General features: G+C 54.1%; 1 protein-coding gene across 1 annotated transcript in view; it reads left to right on the forward strand.

Annotated features, from left to right (window-relative positions):
- Positions 1–6: 6 nt before the first annotated feature.
- Positions 7–20,012, forward strand: part of NIBAN2 (niban apoptosis regulator 2) — a 65,335-nt gene continuing 45,329 nt past the window's right edge. The window contains exon 1 of the mRNA XM_017892820.1: positions 7–167. Coding sequence (XP_017748309.1) covers positions 113–167 — 55 coding nt within the window. The 5' untranslated portion in view covers positions 7–112. The remainder of the gene's footprint in view (positions 168–20,012) is intronic.

The raw sequence follows: 20,012 nt of genomic DNA on the forward strand, positions 1-20,012 counted from the left end.
GGGAGCGGGGGAAGCAGGGCGGGCCGGGCTCCATGGCGCCAGCGGCGTCCGCCTGAGCAGCGCGGGCAACAGCAGCGGCGTCGGCCGGATCCGGCCGCGACGACTCCTGGCCATGGGAGACGTGCTGTCCACACACCTGGACGACGCCCGGCGCCAGCACATCGCAGGTGAGGGTCGCGCAGCGCCACGCGCGCCCAGGGTCCCGCCAGAACCCCCGGACCACGCCCCCGCCCCGGCCAGCAGTCGGCGCCGGGGCCGGGAGCTCCGGGAGTCAGGCCGGGCGGGTGGGAGCCGCCAGGGAGCGCGCCCAGCGTCAGAGCTCGTTCCCTCCGAGCCTGGGCGCCCCTTCCCGCGCTCTTCTGAGCGCCACCTTTCCCCGCTCAAGGGGACTCGGAACCCCTTCTGTCCCGGAACCCCTTCGGATCCCGGGCTTGGCGGACCCTCAGCCTACAACCCCTGGCCGAGCTGGGACAGGGGTCGCAGCCTGCCACCCACCCTTGACTGTCCCCGCCCAGAAGCGTTCCAAGCCCGTCCGCTATCAGCTTTGGGATCTCCCTGACCCAGCCAGCGCGCGCTCACCTTTCTCCCCAGCCGTCCCGTCCCCGGCTCTGCCGGGCCCCAGCCCTGGTACACGTGGCGGAGGCTTCCTGAGGACGGGCCCATGAAGGCCCGGGACTGATCCTGGGGAGCGGGGCCAGGGATGGATAGGGCGCCCCGGAGGCGGTGGGGTTCCATGTCCTTTGGCTCAGACAGCAGGCTGCCTCTGCCAGCAGCAGGGGCCAGGGGACTGGTCACCAGAGTGGGGGGCCCTCAGGGCCAGTCGCCAGCCTCTTCAACCCCGTCCTTCAGCCAACCCTGCTCTCAGCCTGTTACTGAACAGTGGCCACTTCTTCCAAGGACAGCTGTCCCCAAGGCTCCTGGGGAAGCCGGAGCTGCAGTGGAGGCCTGGGTTCCTTTTCCCCACAGACTCTGGAGAAGGTGGAGATAGGATGAGGATCTCGGCTGCCTGAGAAACTCTTCTCTGGCCGAGCTCTCCTGGCTGGTGGAGCTGCCCTGGGTGGAATCCCAGCATTTGCTCCCCAGACATCAGTCCTGTACACCTTGGTTTTCTCCTCTTTGAAATGGGGTCAGTGCTTTCTTCCTTATTAATGAGTTGTTGGGAGGCTTATGTGAAGTAACTCATATGGCTTGCTTAGCACAGAGCCTGGCATCAGAGAGGCATTTATACGTGGGATGACGGTTCAGGTGGGTTGCCCCTCACTGTCTAGTGGGCCCTGAGCACCGCGTCTGCCTGCACTTATTTTTGTGTCCTGTAGAATTTCACCACCGTGTTCTCCACGCTCCTTTGAGAGCAAGAAGCCCTGAGAGCAGCGGCCAGGTGTCCTTTAACTCCATGTCTCCAGGGCCGCACCCATGCTGGGCACCAGGGAGGTGCTGGGGAGGTCTGCCAAATGACTGTGGTCCTGGGCCAAGTCCTAAGGCCAGAGTCCCTCCCTTTTTCTAGGCCTGGGGCTGGCTGGGCACAGGGGTGATTGGGGTGATGTGCAAATGAATCGGACCCTCTCTAGCCTCTCACCAGTGTGGGGTTAAGTCCTGGAAAGCCTCCTTGTAGGACCAGGTCCGGACTCAGGGAGGAGGAAGGGCCAGGGCGGAGCCTTCCTGTCCCCTCCCTGTCACAGCAGCCTCCTGGGGCTCTGTAACAGTCCCTCCATTCAGGACCTCCTGTTGAGGCCCCTCGAGTGGCCTGGGTGGGGTGTGCCATGCGTTCGGTGGGGTTTTTCCTCTCCCCATACTCAGTGCTGGGCCTCCCTGTCTTCCTGTCTCCTGGGCTGAGAATTGCCAGCCCACCCTCTCTCCCCTGGCATGTTACAGGGGAGTGGACTGAGACCACAGAAGGTGAAGTGTCCTTTACTGGAGAGGGTTGGATTTGTTTTCTGGGTACCAGGCTGGGTGGAAGAAAGTTGTGCCCACTCAGAGCCTGCTGGTCTCTCTCTTCTCCACACTTCAGTGCTATTTATAACCCTCTTTAAACGCCTCGAATTCCTGGTCCAGACTCACCTGAGGAGAGTTCCTGATGTGGAGGGGTGGGGTGTTGGAAGGGGGCAGCCGGGAAGCCTCCTAGCCTCCTCCATAGGAAGTGAACTGCCTTAGAAATCTCTGCTGGAAGGGAATGAGGGCGTGTATTTGCCGCCTCCAGTGATCCAGGCACCCTCTTCACCCCACCCAAGGAGCAGTAGGTACTCTCAAAGCCGGCAATTAAAATTCCAGAGCCCTCCCTACCTGAGGCCTTGTTCTCTGCCCCAGTAGAAATGTCAGAGTTAGAGACATCGCTTCCCATACTGCTCTGAGCTCCCAGGCCTGTTAGGGTTCCGAGGTTTGACCTGTAGCTTTGTGTCCGCCCCAAGCAGGTAAGCAGGTGAATGCCAGCCTGCCTGCAAGTCCTGGCAAAGGTCAGGCGTGCTCCCGGCCACGGTGCTGTTTTGCTGCCACGGCACCTTTCATCCTGGGATTTCAAAGCCCCTGGCAAGCAGAGGCTTGTTTCCACATCAGGAGCCCCGCGGGGCTGGTGGCAGGATGACTCCCGCCTCCTTACACGAGGGAGTGTGCGGGGAGGAAGAAGCCCTGGCCCGGGAGCTGGGAGGCCTGAGGATCCTTGGGCAGGCCACTTCTTCTCCCTGGGTCTCAGTTTCCCTAGTTGTGAACCGAAGTGTGTGGGCTACTCGATGGCTGAAGTCCCTTTCAGCTCTGAGGGTCTAACAATCCCAAATTTTCCCCACAAATCTCCCCCAGACTGAAGCCAGCTCAAGGTCCCAATATAACTTCTGCAACCTTGGAGTATCTTTTTTTTTTTTTTCTGAGACAGGGTCTTGCTCTGTCACCCAGGCTGGAGTGCAGTGGCATCATCATAGCTAACTGCAGCCTTGACCTCCTGGGCTCAAGTGATCCTCCCACCTCAGCCTCCCAAGTAGCTGGGACTACAGGCATGCGCCACCATGCCGAGCTAATTTGTGTGTGTGTGTGTGTGAGGCAGGGTCTCCCTACGTTGCCCAGGCTGGTCTTGAACTCCTGGGCTCAAGCAATCCTCCTTTGAGATCAAGCAAGTCTCCTCTGGGAGCCTTGGCCTCCCAAAGTGCTAGGATTACAGGTGTGAGCTTCCTGCCCCTCAGCTAACATCTTTTTATTTTTTTGGAGACAGAGTCTCACTCTCTCTCCCAGGTTGGAGTCCAGTGGCACAATCTCAGCCCACTGCAACCTCCACCTCCTGGGTTCAAGCGATTCTTCTGCCTCAGCCCTCTGTTACAGGTACGCACCACCATGCTCGACTGATTTTTGTATTTTTAGTGGAGATGGGGATTTCACCATACTGGTCAGGCTGGTCTTGAACTCCTGACCTCAGGTGATCTGCCCTTCTCAGCCTCCCAAAGTGCCAAGATTACAGGTGTGAACCACCACACCCAGTCAAAAATAACAGCTTTATTGAGGCATAATTCACCTACCATACAATTCATCCACCTAAAGTGTACACTTCAGTGGTTTTTAGTATATTCACAGAATTGCACAACCTTTGCTATCGTCAAAGTTGGAGCGTTTTCATCAGCCCTGAAAGAAACCCCTTATTCTTACTCCCTTAGTAGTTGCTCCTGTTTCCTCCTAGTCCCTCCTAACTCTAGGCAACCACTGAACATTTTGTCTAATTGCAAAAGTAATGTATGCACAGGCCAGGCGTCGTGGCTCACGCCTGTAATCTCAGCACTTTGGGAGGCTGAGGAGGGTGGATTGCTTGAACTGGGGAGTTCAAGACCAGCCTGGGCAACATGGCAAAGCCCCTGTCTCTAGTAAAAATACAAAACATTAGCCGGGCATGATCATGTGTGCCTGTGGTTCCAGCTACACGGGAGGCTGAGGTGGAAGGATTGCCTGAGCAAAAGTAACACATGCACAAACAATTTAGGAGGGTAAAATAAAAAACAAAAGCACCCTCCATCTTTCTCCCTTAAATCTCACTTCCCAGAAGAAGTCACTTAAGTGTGGTGTGTCACCGTTTCCAAACCTACCTCTCTCTCTACATGCTCATAATAGCCTGGTTTATAAAAAGAGATTTTTTTTTTTTTTTTTTTTTTTGAGATGAAGTCTCACTTTGTCGCTCAGGCTGGAGTGCAGTGGCAAGATCTCAGCTCACTGCAACCTCCGTCTCCCAGGTTCAAGCAGTTCTCCTGCCCCAGTCTCTTGAGTAGCTGGGATTACAGGCGTGCACCATCATGCCCAGATAATTTTTGTATTTTTAGTAGAGACAGTTTCACCATGTTGGCCAGGCTGGTCTCAAACTCCTGACCTCAGGTGATCCACCCACCTCGACCTCCCAAAGTGCTGGGATTACAGGTGTGAGCCACTGCGCCCGACCTATAAAAAGAGATCTTACTCAATGCTTCTGTGGTTTGATTTTTTTCACTTGGTAAACTGGTGGACATCTTTCTGTGTCAGAACACACAAGACTACCTCATTCTTCTCTTGGTGAGTTCGTTTCTGTGCATGGATGCTTCATTTACCCAGCCCCTTGTGAATGGTCATTTGGGTTGTTCCCAGCATTTTGCTAGTACTCATAGTGCTGCTTGAACCTGCTGGTACAAACCTGGTAATGTTCCAGTATCAGAGAGGCCCTGAAATAGAACTCCTGGGTCATTTTTTTTTTTCTTTTTGAGACGGAGTCTCGCTTTGTAGCCCAGGCAGGAGTGCAGTGGCATGATCTCGGCTCATTGCCACCTCTGCCTCCTGGGTTCAAGCAATTCTCCTGTCTCAGCCTCCTGAGTAGCTGGGACTACAGGCGCCCACCACCACGCCTGGCTAATTTTTGTTTTTTGTTTTTTGTTTTTTTGAGACGGAGTCTCGCTCTGTCATCCAGGCTGGAGTGCAGTGGCTGGATCTCAGCTCACTGCAAGCTCCGCCTCCCAGGTTTATGCCATTCTCCTGCCTCAGCCTCCTGAGTACCTGGGACTACAGGCGCCTGCCACCTCGTCTGGCTAGTTTTTTGTATTTTTTAGTAGAGACGGGGTTTCACCGTGTTAGCCAGGATGGTCTCGATCTCCTGACCTAGTGATCTGCCTGTCTCAGCCTCCCAAAGTGCTGGAATTAAAGGCTTGAGCCACCGCACCTGGCCTAATTTTTGTATTTTTAGTAGAGACAGGGTTTCACCATATTGGTCAAGCTGGTCTCGAACTCTTGACCTCAGGTGATACACCTGCCTCTGCCTGCCAAAGTGCTGGGATTACAGGCGTGAGCCACCAAGCCTGGCCTGGGTCACCTTTTGATAGACGGACACATAGCCTTTAAGAAGGCAGCAGACGTTTGACACTGTCCTGCCAAGGTGGACCTTAGCATTGAGCATTTTCCTCCTTTTGACAACCAGATATGAGAAGGGTGTCTTAATTATTTATTGAGCAAAACAAATAATGCCTTTTTCCAAAGTTATTTTAAAAACGTACCTCTCTTCTGGGTGTGGTGACTCACGCCTATGATTCCAGCACTTTGGGAGACCGAGGCAGGCGGATCACCTGAAGTCAAGAGTTTGAGACTAGCCGGGCAAACATGATGAAACCCCGTCTCTACTAAAAAAATTAGCCAGGCCTGGTGGTGCGTGCGTATAGTCCCAGCTATTTGGGAAGCTGAGGCACAGGAATCGCTTGAACCCGGGAGGCGGAGGTTGCAGTGAGACAAGATCGTGCCATTGCGCTCCAGCCTGAGTGACAGAGTGAGACTCTTGTCTCAAAAAAAAAAAAAAAAACTACCTCTCAACATTTGGGAAGTGGCTGTAGGTGCCAAGAGTGAAGGGATGGAGGGGTTCCACCTTTTGCCACCCCTCACCCTGCTATGTGGCTTCCTCATTGCTCCCCTGGACTTTGCAGAGAGACCAGGCTGGCCGGAAGCAGTGCCTGGGCCCGGGCTGCTGCCCTTAGCCAAGGTCTGGGTCAGCCCCTGGGGGTGAAGCATCTGAGGATGCTGGTGTCTCTCTGTTGAGTCTTACATAACATGCTTTTGTTGGCTTTGACCCTGCCTTCCCCTCCATCCAGCCTCCTCTAGTTCCCCCGACTCTGTTCCTTTCCCACTGCTGGGGCCTGAGTGCCGGCCTCGCCTACTCGGAGCTGCTCCAGCCTCCTCGGAGCCTCTAGTCCTTCCCACACACACTGCCAAAGAGACCTTTCTAAACCCACGCTGGGCCATGGCTGCCCTCCCTGCTGTCTGAGGAGTGAAGTGGAAAAACAGGAATAGGAACCATTCACCCGCCATCCTGCGATAACCACTTCATCCTCTGGAGGTACTTCCCTTCTGTGGCGATCATTACACTTTGCTGAGACCAAAGTTTCTGTCTCGCTTCTTTCACTACGTGATTTATAATAAACGTCTCTCCCAGGTCATTAAAACCTCCCTGGAAGCATCCCCAAAGGCTACATTTTATTCTATTTGAAAATGTCCCTCTGTCCTCAAATAGATAATCAGGCTCAGGGTGATAACTGTAAAGATTAGCAACGGTTTAACTGAGGACTTGCTATGTGCCAAGCCTTCCTTTGTCTGTATTATCTCATTGAATCCGCACCTCAGTGGCAGGCTTGGACTGAGTAGTCCAAGGCCTTAGCTGTTTAAACCACGTTCCGCTATGACTATGTTGTCCGTGGTGTCCAGATTGGGTAGGGGGACACTGAAAGAGGCCTCCTAGAGAGGTAAGCTTTTGGAGGTGGGGAAAGGAAGTGGGAGGAGGAGCCAAGTGGGAATACAGCAGCTCGTGTCAGACTGCCTCCCATAGGTTGCACAAATCTATCCCACCCATCATTACTCAGTCTGAGACTCACAGCCTCTGACCAGCCCCGTTCTCCTTCCCTGCGCCCACCCCCGTCCTTCCCCACGGGCAGAGCTCATGACTCACTCCACCCCGGGCTCCTGCAAGCATCATCCTGCGGTTGCAGAAATTCCTGCACTGCTTTTTCCTTCCCCTGCCCCACCCCATCCACTTCTGTGCTGGAGGAAGAAGGCTGTTGTGTAGACGCTGCTGGGCAGAGGTTTAAGGAAGGAGTCAGGGCAGATGCCTAGGTTTAAAACCCGTAAGGGTGGAGCAAAGCCATTCTCTTCTCCTGGTAGAATCTTAGGGCCTGAGTCATGGAAGGCTACAATCTTTTGATCTCACAGATTTTAAAACTGGAAGAACAGGAAGTGTCCACCCCCTGGGACTGGTCCTGTTTTTTTGGAGCTGGGCTGCTTCTGGCCCACAGAGGTGAAGGGGCCTGCCTGGTGACATAGTGGATGGTGAGCCTGAAGAAGCAGGGAGCCCAGAGGTTTTGGGGAAGGCTTTCCAGTCAGACTGCTTGGATTCGAGTCCTGGCTCTGCCACTGGATGGACTGGTGTCTGGGGGCAAGTTAGTCACCCTTTCTGAGCCTCACAGCCTTCCTTCCATGAGGATGATAGTTCTGGCATCTCGAGGTGTGAGGGTCAAGTCCCCTGGTTGGTGCAGAACAGTGTTGGTGGGAGGTGACAATACGTGAGTGGTAGCTGTTATGATTGTGACTTTATTGAGCTAACTTGACACCCAGGGAGATGTGTCTGGTCCGTCTGTGGCCTCATGCACCCCCTGCTCCCTGCCATGTGCTCCAGGAAGTTGACATGACCCACTCCCTTCCTACGCAGCCCTAAATATGAGAACCTTCTTCCCTTCCAAGGTCAGAGGAGCACCAGCCTGTGGCCCTGGACACCTGGGGTATTTAGCGAGTTCTTGGAGGGCAGTGGGATGGGGCTATGGTTCTAGCAAGGTCAGTCACTCGGCAGCAGCATCCACTCTGTGCCTGGCATTTGGCAGTGCACAGAGGAAAAGGGTGAGAAGATGGATGGGAACATGCTCCCTCCTTGCCCACCCATGTGTCCAGAACAAGGCTTGTAAGCCTGAAGCCTGGTCCCATTGACCACTTGCTGTGTGACTCTGGACCCAATGGCCATGCCTCTCTGTGCCTTTTTTCCCCATCTGTGACCTCAAGGCCAGTATCTACTCTTGGGAATTCTCTGCCTCTGAAAACTCTTTTGTAGGGGTCTGAAGATGCCTTCCAAAGGCAGGGCTGGATGACTTCTATGTAGAAATAGATGTGCATGCCTGTGAGACCATCAAGGTGTGTGATGAGCTCTGGCCCCTGACACACATAGTCCTTATTTCTTGTATTAATTCAATCAATAGTTATTGAACACCTACTGTGTGCCCGGCGCTGTGCTGGGCACCAGGGACACGCAGCTGCACAATCACATGGTGCCTGCCTGCGTGTGCTTCCTGGCTGGCCGTCCCTCCTCAGGGCAAGCAGTTTTCCCAAAGGGAAAGGCCTTCCTCGGTAAGGTGTAAGAGAGACTGGCCTGGGGTGGGCCAGTCCTGCTGGGACTCAGGATGGGGGAGGTAGAGGGAACCACAAGGGCTGGTCTTAGAAAGGAGGGGCTTTTGTCCTGAGGGTCCTGGGGAGGCCTTGGGGGCATTTTCAGGCAGAAGTGGCACCGGTAGGTCAGCTGTAAGTGTGGATGGGAGGAGGTGAACCCCGTGGTGAGAGGAACTGGACCTGCATGGGTGGGGGTCAGGTGCAGTGAGGGACATGTGTGTACAGAGAGGTGGCGTGGCCAGGCCTCAGTGATGGTGCTGTGCAGGGCTGGGGCGAGCTGATGTCCGTGACTCTTGGCTACAGGGAAACCTGTCCAGATTCTGTAGGTTGTTTTATCAAGGCAGACCTCCAACCACTGGTCTTGCAGCCTCCGCTCCCACTCTTCCAGTAACAGGAAACTCACTCCCTTCCCAGGCAGCCCTGAAAATGAGAACCTTCTTCCCCTCCAAGGGCAGAGTAGAAAGAGGCCGGGAGTCGGAGGACCTGGTTTTGAGATGCTGTCAGGACTGCCCTGTCGTTTGGCAGCTGCCCTCCCTTCTCTGGACCTCAAATTCCTCATCTGTAAAGTGGGCACAACAGTATCCCAGGCGCCCGAGGCTGTTGTGTAGGGTCGATGAGATGATGTGGCTGGAGCTCTTCACGCTCAGTGAACATCAGCTCCTGGTTCATCCGCTGTTACTGTTATGTGTGGCTCACACAGGACATTGGCCAAGGGAGGCCCTCCTCTTGCAGACCGGAAATGCTGTGTGTTGGCCTGGGTGCTGGGTGGAGGGTCCACGTGCAGGCGTGGAGGCCCAAGGGGTAACTGGGCGTCCAGGAGGCAAGGAAGAATGAACTGTGGTTTGCAAAGTGCAGACCCCACTTTCCCACCCGTCTGTCTGTGGCCAAGCCAACTGCAGCTGCCATCCGTCTTTCCCATGCCCCATGCTGAGCAGAACTATTTGCATCCAGCTGAATTTGTGAAGCTTAGCACCTTCTAGAAAAGGAGCCCCTTGGGAAGAAGCCGCCCACCCACTCGTGCTCCACTCACCTCTGATTTATTCCACCTGCCAGGAGCCACTGGTAGGTGTGGGCTAGGAGGCAGGCTCCCCAGGATGGGTGCCTGGCAACCTCTGGCAAGCCCTTTCTTCTCTCTGTGCCTCCTCCTCACTTTGCCTATCTGTGCAAGGGGCATGCCCTTCCAGCTCTGACCTCCTGGGAACCTGTGGGCCTTAGGTTGCACTAAAGGCACAGAGCAGGTGCAGCACCTCCATATTGTAGGAGGCCATCTTGCCGTTGAAGGAAGAGCTTGCTCTGAAAGCTGTCCTGTGCCTGACCTGAGCTGGGAACTGGGGACGAAGCAGTGACATGAGCCCTGATCTCGTGGAACTCATGCCAGCCAAGAAGGTTCCATCGTGCTGGATGTGCTGTGGCTCATGGTACAAAGTCTGTGGATCTTTATGTTTCCCGGAGTGTATGTTGGTTTCGACACTCAGGCGGCCCATCTCAAGAGGCAGTGTGTCTGGTCTTGACCTGGTGGCAGTATGCTTCCGCCAGTGAAAGCCGTGTGGCCTTTGGCACACAGCTCTCCTCCTTGGAGGTCCAGCTGCCGCTAAGATGGGACTGGTGGTCCCTGCCTTTGGGGTGGGTGAAGGTTCTGGGATGTGCACTATGCAGTTCCTGGCCTGTGCAGGGTGCCCAGTAAATGGCAGTTGCATTTTTGCTGAGTTCTTAGGGAAGCTGTGTGTCATTTGCCTGGCCTGTCAGAGATTTAAGGGGTGATTCAGGCATCTAGAGGAGGAGGGAGCTGACAATTGCACTTCTGTTTTGCTTTTCGTTTTTGCTTTTTTTGAGTGCAGTGTTCTCTGGGAGGCGAAGGGTAGAAAAGAGAGCTGGGTTTGAGCTTTGGGACGGGCAGGCCTCGTGGGCTGGGGGTGTCTGCCTCTCACCCAGCCCTGCCTTGATTTTTGAGGTGCTGATGAGAAGTGTCTGCTTTTCCTTTTCAGGCCCAGACCCCTCCTCCTCCTAGCCCTGGAGGACCCCATGAGCTCCTTTAACCAATCCCCTCCTTTTTCTCATGCCCGAGTAAACTGAGGCCCAGGAAGAGGAAGGGACATGCCTATGCTCTCAGGGGCAGCAGAGCTTGGCTGGAACCCAGGGCCTTGACCCCAGCATGAAGCTTTTCCCTCTCCGACTTCTTCCTCCTGCCCCGCGCACCCGTGCAGGGCCCCAGATGGCAAGGGATGGTCAGGGAAGGAGTGATTGGGCCGGGTGGGGCTGCAGAACTTATAATTATGAAAACTGGGTAAACAAACAAGCTCTCCGGGAGAGCAGCAAGCCCTGTGGGGGCCTCACAGATGGGCCTGTGTCCGAGGAGCCAGCCCAGGCCTGTCTGTGCACAGACAGTGAGGGGCTGTGTTGGACTTAAAAAGCCAAAGCCACACTCCCCTCCCACCCCCACTCCTGTATTTCAGGCTGCCAGGAAAAGGGGAGGGGGAAAGGGGCAGCCCCTCCTTCCAAGGGGATAGGGTCTGACCCCTTAGGACTCTCCTGGGGTCAGCTCTCCTGGCCCAGCTTGGGGCAGTCACAGCTCACTGTGTGACCTCAAGGGGCGTCTCTCTCTGGGCCTCAGTTCTCCATCTTTAGAGTGGAGGTGACCCCATCTCTCAAGGAGGGTGGTAGGGTGGGGAAAGATTTGAGCCAACTATTTGAATACACTGAGCCCTTTCTCTCACCCTGACCCGAGGCCAACTGGGATCTCAGAAACTCTTCATTTCTCTCTGGTCAGAGGCAGGGGCCCCTCTTGGAGCAGAGGAGTGACTTTCTCAGTGACCTGAGAGCTGGCCTGGTCCTGGGAGACCAAACCTCCAATCCCGGCCCGGCTAGAGCAGGCTGCCCAGCTCAGCTTTCCTGTCTTCCTGCTGAGACTGTGGCAGAATCTGAGAGGAGCTGTTTCTGGTGCCTGCCCTGCAGGCTGGGGGCTGGGTGGCTTGCCCTGCTTGGAGGCCCCCGGGTGGAGCCTGGCAGACTTCCTGTGCAGTTGGGGCTGAGCCCCCGCCCTCCCTCCCCTCTTCCTGCAGTCCCCTGTGTGGTTTCTGGGAATCCAACTCCGTAGATGGGAGGCCAGTCCAGCTTCAGACCTCTGTGGCCTTGAGTGAACTGCCTCTCCTCCAGGCCTCAGTTTCCCCCATGGTTCAATGGAGGGGTTGGGTAAGAGCCTCTGGTAGTAGAGTGACCTTGCTACTAACCCTGTGTCACCCTCCTTCAGACTGACCCTTCCAGGCTGCCCTGTGTCCTCAAGGTCAATTCCAGACCCTGAAGTGCCCTCACAGACTGAGCCCTGCAGCCAGTAGCCCCACTCCTGGCAGGCTGGATCAGACTTTTCCTCTGAGCTCCCACAGCCCCTTGGCCACCTGTGTGTACCTGTAGCGCTTCTCACATGATTGTGATTCTTTTTTGTTTTTGTTTTTGAGACAGGGTCTTGCACTGTTGCTCAGGCTGGAGTACAGTATTGCAATCATAGCTTACTGCAGCCTTGACCCTCGGGCTCCAGCAATCCTTCTGCCTCAGTCTTCCCAGTAGCTGGGATCCCAGGTGTGCACCATCACATGGGGCTAATTTATTTTTATATTTTGTATAGGCAGAGTCTTTCTGTGTTACCCAGGCTGGTCTCAAACTCCTGAGCTAAGCAGTCCTCCTGCCTGGCCTCCCAAAGTGCTGGGATCACAGGTGTTTGAGTCACCATGCCCAGACCATGGTTGTGATTCTTTTTTTTTTTTTTTTTTTGAGACGTTGTCTTGCTCTGTCACCCAGGCTGGAGTGCAGTGGCGCGATCTCGGCTCACCACAAGTTCCGCCTCCTGGGTTCATGCCATTCTCCTGCCTCAGGAGAGGCAGGAGAGTAGCTGGGACTACAGGCGCCCGCCACCACGCCCGGCTAATTTATTTTTGTATTTTTAGTAGAGACGGGGTTTCACCGTGTTAGCCAGGATGGTCTTGATCTCCTGACCTCATGATCCGCCTGCCTCGGCCTCCCAAAGTGCTGGGATTACAGGCGTGAGCCACCGCGCCCGGCCCCATGGTTGTGATTCTAATTCCCATCTATGATACAAGTACCTGAGGGCTCACTCACCTTGGGCTCCCCTGAGGCAGACAGGTGGCCTCACAGCTCAGACTTGCTCCACCAGCAGCTGAACAAGTGCCACTAGGTCAGGTGCCGTGACACTTTATGCCTTAGTTTCATTAGCTGTAAAATGGGCATGATAATACTTCTAACCCACTGGATTGTAAAGGTTATTAAAAAATTATGTGTGTAAAGCACAAGAAATGCTCAGGAGTCAATAACTGTAATGAACATTTGTTAGTGCAAATTGTTTTAGTTCCCTAGCAGGAACGAATGAATGAATGCATGCCATCGCAAGGTCCTACATCCTGGGAGCATGGGGATCCCAAAGCTCTCTGGATGAAGGGCCTGGTAGGTGCAGAATGTGTGTGTGTGTGGTTGGTGGGGGTGGTTACAGAGGGAAAGGGCAGATGTGGGAGGGGTTTGGAGTGGTGAGTTTCCCCCTGCCCTTGTGGAAGGAGTGGTTTGGGCCCCTCTGTGTCTCAGACCCGCAGACACGAAGCCGTGTGGCCATCCACAACTTCCTTCCTCCTGCCTGTATTCCTCGAAGCGTGACTCACTGGCTTTGAGCCCTTCATTCTTGTCCTTGAGCCCCGAGGGTGAGGCGGGTAGAGAGTCTTTCTTGGATTGACCGGCTCTCTCTCTGGGTTCCTCTCTATTCCTGGCCTTCTGCAGCTTCTGAGCGTGACAGGCAGGGATGGAGGGGTGGGGGTAGGGCAGGGTGTACACCTGGGCCCTGGTCTTGGTGACCCCCTGTGTGTCAGGCCTGGGGCGGGCACCCACTGAGGGTCCACCCAGGGCTTGGATCTGAGCTGGTGTGGCTGAAACAGCCTAGTCAGTCTCACCCTGGTTCTGCCCTTGTAGAGCTCCTGGCTGGTCAGGAGACACACCGAACAATTACCACTCAGTCATTAATTAAAATCATTACCAGAGGGCAAATTGCTATAAAGAAATGGCCAGTCTTCCCTGGGAGCTCACATGTCCCGGGATCTCCACAGCTGTGGTTAGCTTTCCTGTCACAGAAGAGGAAACACAGCCCTCCGAGTGGGAAAGGGAGCAGGTTCAGCTCTGTGGCAAGTCCTGTGCCCACCTGGGGCCTCAGGATCTCATCACCCGTCTTAGATGTGTGCTGTTCGAGTGATCTGCCTGCCTTGGCCTCCCAAAGTTCTGGGATTACAGACGTGAGCTGCCACTCCTCACTCTAAGGTGTGCTGTTCAGGAGGCCCGGGGTCTGCCACTGGCCCCCCATGGTTCTGGGTGGGTGGGCTGGCATGGGGATTTTAGCCTGGGGACTGTGGAACCGCAGTGAGAGCTGGATTTGTTGTCCTGAATCCCTCCTTTGTGTGTCCCTAGACGGAACTATGGGGTCTGGAAACTGCTGTGACTGAAGTATTAGGACCTTCTAAAGGCTAGGCAGGAAATGGGGGCTGGCAAGGGTGGTCGTCCCCCTCCGCACTCCCACCACCAATACACAGGACAGCAAAAGGTGGCCCAAAGCCCTGGGAGAAACCCACCCCCACATTTCACATCTAGAATGTACCCCATTAGGTAACAAAATGGTTACATTACAGCCTGGGGGATGTAATGGAAACAATGTATTAGCAGGCATGTTCAGTGGCGTAATATGTAGCCATTAAAAGTGATGATTCCGTTTTGTATGTCTGAAAGTGTGTATGTTTGTATAGGCATAGAACAAAATAAGGAAAGAAATTCACCAAAATAGAAATAGAGGTTATTTTGGGGTGGCAGGATAATGGATTATTTAAACTTTTTCATTCTCTTCTGATTTTTGTTGTTGTTATTGTTGTTTATTTTTTGTTTTTTTTTACAGCGAGCGTGTTAAATCAAAAAGAATAACCTGGCTGGATGCGGTGGTTCAGGCCTGTAATCCCAGCACTTTGGTGGCTCACGCCTGTAATCCTGGCACTTTGGGAGGCTGAGGTGGGCAGATCACCTGAGGTCAGGAGTTTGAGACCAGCCTGGCCAACATGATGAAACCACGTCTCTACTAAAAATACAAAAATTGACCGGGCATGGGGGCACGCGCCTGTGGTCCCAGCTACTCAAGAGGCTGAGGCAGGAGGATTGCTTTAACCTGGGAGGCTGAGGTTGTGGTGAGCCAAGATCATGCCATTGCACTCCAGCCTGGGTGACAGAGTGAGACCCTGTCTCAAAAAGCAAAAAAAAGAAAAGAAAAGAAAAGAATAACCCTATTGACTGTATTTAGTGGAACAATTTGATTCCTGTCTGACTTCAGAATCTAAGCCATGCTGGCTTGACTGGAGCCCCAAGGGGTTGCAAGCACAGGACAGGCTCCAGAGAGGGGAAGAGGGAAGGAAAAATTCTGGAAGAGGGGTGTTTGAGCTGAATCTCCGAGGACAGGAGGGATTTTAGCCAGCAGAGTTGGGGTAAGCGTGAGTCGAGGGCATGGCCTGGCATAGACCCTTGCTTATCCAAGGTGGGGAGGTGAGCATAATCTTGAGTGCCAGGCAAAGGGACTGGGGAGTGGGGAGTCCTTCTCATGAACACTTGTTAACTGGACTTTAGAACGAGGACTCAATTTCTGTGACAAGGGCATGGAGAGCAACAAACTTGTGTTAGGTAGGCTTTTTCTGTGTGCCCAGCCTCTGAGCCCCCAGTGGCTGTGAGCAGATAGGATTGTGGTAGTTTAGCCCAGAGATGGCAGATGGATTCCACAAATGAGGAGTCTCTCTCCGTGATGAGTGCTGAAGGCTGGGCGTGGGTGGGGGCATTGGGGTGGTGAGGAGTGGTTGGGTACCATCCAACTGGGAAAGCCTATGGCCCATCAGACCTCCAGTCCAGAGGTGTCCCTGCTAATTAAAAACAATTAGCCAGGCATGGTGGCACAAGCCTGTAGTCCCAGCTACTTGGGAGGCTGACGTGGGAGGATTGCTTGAGCCCAGGAGGTTGAGGCTGCAATTAGCTGGATCATGCTACTGCTCTCTAGCCTGGGCAACAGAGCAAGATAGGGCTCCAGGCCAGACAGAGCTCCAGTTCCCCAGGGTAATATGCATGGGATGCTGGTACCCGGCACAGAACTTGGGTGGCCAAAGGCATGCGCTGCATGAGGCTGAGCATGAGGACTCCATTCTGCTGTGCTTAGGGCTTCCCTTTTGCCTGTCTCCATGACGACCTCAGCTCTCTGCTTCTCCTTACCCATCTGTAGCATGGGGATGGTTGCAGCTACCTTTAAGAGGGTTGTTGTGAGCTTTATGCCAGGGCCACCCCTGGTACCTGGCACACAGCAAATACTCAGGAAGAATTTCTGTCCTTGGGGTTCAGTCCCCCGCCAGGGAACTCCTTCCCTACTGGAGGAGCCTCAGCAGCCTGAACTTGATGGCCAAGATGGTATTAGATCAGGTTGCTTGGCAGTGAGCTCTGACCTCCCCCTCAGACCCACTGTGGCTCCCACCTGCCAACATCTGCCAAAGGTCAGGTTCTCACAGGTCTGGAGGCTTGACCTTTCAACTTTGAGCTTCCCCAGTCTTCCCTCTTTATTATTTTTCCCCCTTTATTATTATTGTTCTTGTTACATAAGCAATATCTAGTGGTCAAAGAAAATTAGAAAATACAGATATTGGGAAGAAAATGAAAATCACCAATAATCCTACCACCCAGAAAAGACTTTCAGGCACCTTCCTGATACATAATTTGTTCTTCTACCTTAATAGTGGGAGTGGACCTCCTCCTTGTTGAATGGATATAAAATATTCCATTATGGCTGGGCGAGGTGGCTCATGCCTGTAATCCCAGCATTTTGGGAGGCTGAGACAGGCGGATCACCTGAGGTCAGGAGTTGGAGACCAGCCTGGCCAACGTGGTGAAACCCCGTCTCTACTTAAAATACAAAAATTAGCTGGGTGTGGTGGTGCGTGCCTGTAATCTCAGCTACTCGGGAGGCTGATCCAGGAGAATCGCTTGAACCTGGGAGGCAGAGGTTGCGGTGAGCCAAGATCACGCCACTGTACTAAAGACTCTGTCTCATAAACAAACAAACAAACAAAAGAATATTCCATTACGCCTCAATAGTCTGTATTTTAACTTACTCAGCCAAAGCCTTATTGCCAGGCAGTTAGACTTTTTCTGTTTTTCTTTTTTTGTTTGTTTCTTTTTGAGATGGCATCTTGCTCTGTTGCCCAGGCTTGAGAGCAGTAGCACCATCATGGCCAACTGCAGCCTCAGTCTCCTGGGCTCAAGCAATCCTCCCACCTCAGCCTCCCAAGTAGCTGGGACTACAGGCTTGTGCCACCATGCCTGGCTAATTTTTTTTTTTTTTTTGAGATGGAGTCTCACTCTGTCGCCCAGGCTGGAGTACAGTGGCGCGATCTCGGCTCACCGCAAGCTCCGCCTCCCAGGTTCACACCATTCTCCTACCTCAGCCTCTCGAGTAGCTGGGACTACAGGCGTCTGCCACCACGCCCGGCTAATTTTTTTGTATTTTTATTACGGATAGAGTTTCACCGTGTTAGCCAGGATGATCTCGATCTCCTGACCTCGTGATCCGCCTGCCTGGGCCTCCCAAAGTGCTGGGATTACAGGCGTGAGCCACCATGCCCGGCCTAATTTTTTAAAAAAATTTTCTGTAGAGATGGATTCTAACTTTGTTGTCCAGACTGGTCTGAAACTCCTGGCCTCAAGTGATCCTCCTGCCTCAGCCTCCCAAACTGCTGGGATTACAGGCATGAGCCATGGCGTCCAGCTCTATTTTTTCTTGTTGTAAACAGTGCTGTGTTGGAAAGCTTAAATCAATTAATGGGATTAATCCATTGATTTCACATGGTTTGAGAGCCTTCTCTGGTCAGTGTCAGGCTGTGTGCTGGGACTGGGGGTGCTGGGTGGGGAGGCGGCCATGGTCCTCGCCCTCCTGGGGACCCCTGTCTGGGGAAGACAGACCCAGCATGGCACACCAGCAGAGGTGGGGGCTTAGAGCATCTTTGGGAGCCAGGGAGCAGCCCCAACCCAGACCTGCAGAGTCATGGGAGGCCCAGCTGAGGACACCTGCAGCTGGTGACCTGAGGGTGGGGCAAGCCCTGCACCTGCTTCTGACCGAGCTCATGGGAGGGGACCTCTCAGGTGAGCCACAAAGGATACAGGAGGAGAGTTACAGGCAGAGGGCAGCTCTGCAGAGGCCCAGAGCAGAGGCAGCATGGGCTTTGAGGGAACCAAAACTTCCCAGAGATCGGTGCTGTGGTTCTTGCCAGCCTGGCAGCAGCTCCCATGTGCATGATACTGTGGTAGTTTTTTTTCTCTTTCTTTCTTTCCTTTCCTTTCTTTCCTTCCTTTCCTCCCTTCCCTTCCCCTCCCCCCTCCCCCCTCCCCCTCTTCCCTTCCTTTCCCTTCCCTTCCCTACCCTTCCTTTTCTTTCTTTTTTTTTTTTGGAGTTTTGCTCTTGTTGCCCAGGCTGGAGTGCAGTGGCGCAGTCTCGGCTCACTGCAACCTCTGTCTCCTGGGTTCTAGTGATTCTCCTGCCTCAGTCTCCCAAGTAGCTGGGACTATAGGCGTGTACCACCACGCCCAGCTAATTTTGTATATATATATATATTTATTTATTTTCTAGACAGAGTCTCTCTCTGTCGCCCAGGCTGGAGTGCAATGGCGTGATCACTGCTCACTGCAATCTCCGCTTCCCAGGTTCAAGTGATTCTCCTGCCTCAGCCTCCCGAGTAGCTGGGATTACAGTGACCCACCACCATACCCGGCTAATTTTTGTTTTTTTAGTAGAGATGGGGTTTCACCATGTTGGCCAAGCTAGTCTCGAAATCCTGATCTCAGGTGATCTGCCTGTCTCGGCCTCCCAAAGTGGTGGGAGTACAGATGTGAGCCACGGCATCCTGCCAATTTTGTATTTTTATTAGAGACGGGGTTTCTCTATGTTGGCCAGGCTGATCTCCAACTTCTGTCCTCAGGTGACCCACCCACCTCGGCCTCCCAAAGTGTTGGGATTACAGGCATGAGCCACCGCACCCAGCCTGTAGTTTTTTTTTCAAAGTGCCGTTCCATCTGTCCCTTTGTGGGGCGGGGATCACTGGCTTCCCTTTTCTTAATGGGGACACAGAAGCAGAGTGACGTGTGTGCCCCAGGGGAGTGGCTGGCAGACCCAGGCCTTTCACCGGCCCAGCACACAGGGGACAGGGGGTTGAAGTGCAGGATCCGCCAGCTCTGGTTTCCCAGCTCTTTGCAGGTGCCGGATCATTTGACAGGATCCAAGCAGGGAGAGCACGCAGAGGATCTGAGCTTAGGTGACTGCCTTAGTTTCCATGACGGGGTGGTGACCTTTTCTGCTACTGATGTGTGACCTTGACCTGGCCCAGCCCCAAACCCAGCCCCATCTTTGCAGGAAGGGTCCTGCCTCTTGGGCCGTACTGGGATTGGAGAGGCCCTGGTTTATATGGACCTTGGGGGCTGGGAAGTATCTGTCCCCAAGCTAGAGTTTAACCTTTCTGGGAAAATGCCATCCTCCTCTGGTGTCTTAACATGCCCGGGAGACTGAACTGCAGAGCTCCGGTCTAATGTCACACAGTCAGGGGATAAAATATATACGTGCAAAGTGCTGTGCTAGGTGTTGGGCATATGTTATGAGTGAGACAGACAGGGTCCCTGCCCTCCTAGGGCAAATGGGGACGGAACAATGAAGTGTTAAAGCAAAGTTGTGCTAATGACTAACAGAGGGGTCTGACCTGTGTGAGTGAGCTGGCAACAGTTAGGGAAAGTGCTTTTCAGCACCCTGGGCTGGTGGCTGGGACTCAGGCCAGTTCTATCAAAGCTTAATTGTGGGCTCCTCTGGGACTCCCAATGTGTGGGGAAGGAGTGTTGTCTCATGTCCCAGGTGGAGGGCATTGGGGTGTTGAGGGCTCAGCACCATGGTGTCCAGTCCCTTCACGGTACAGGGAGGAGACAGGGAGCCAGGAAGGGTGAGGGGCTTGTGTAGGGTCACTCAGCAGCAGTCAGGTACCCAGACTCGGGGCCCAGTGCTCTTAGCCCTGCATCACCACCCCATTTCACTGGCCAGTGATGGGGAGACATTGAGGCGGTCCCCACTCACCCTCAAGGGACTCCCCCGGGGAAGCGAACCAAGACCACAGGGCCCATTGGCTGCACAGGGTCTCTCAGGGAGCACAAATGGGTTCACGCAGGCACCTGAGACAGACAATGGGAGGCTGGCAGGGCTGGGAGGGGAGCCGTTCTCCCACCTCCCCTTCTGGCCCCCTCTGGAGCCTGAGGACACCTGCAGCTGGTAACCTCAGGGTAGGGCAAGCCCTGCACCTGCTGCTGGCCAAGCTTACAGCACAGATCAAGGGAGTCTTGTTATTTGAATAAACTTTCCTTCTATCCATGTAAAGGGTCCCTGGCATTCCAGCCTGGGATTGGGTTTCCTCTGACGCAGCAGCAAGCACACGAGTGGGTTTTCATATTGGCTAATCTTTCTTGTTCTCTTCTCCCCCTTCTTTCCCTCCCTGGCTTTGAGAAGGCAGAATCCCCCCTCCCCAGTCCCG

This window comes from Rhinopithecus bieti, unplaced genomic scaffold, assembly GCF_001698545.2.
Source record: "Rhinopithecus bieti isolate Rb0 unplaced genomic scaffold, ASM169854v2 scaffold_22745, whole genome shotgun sequence".
Lineage (NCBI taxonomy): Eukaryota > Metazoa > Chordata > Mammalia > Primates > Cercopithecidae > Rhinopithecus > Rhinopithecus bieti.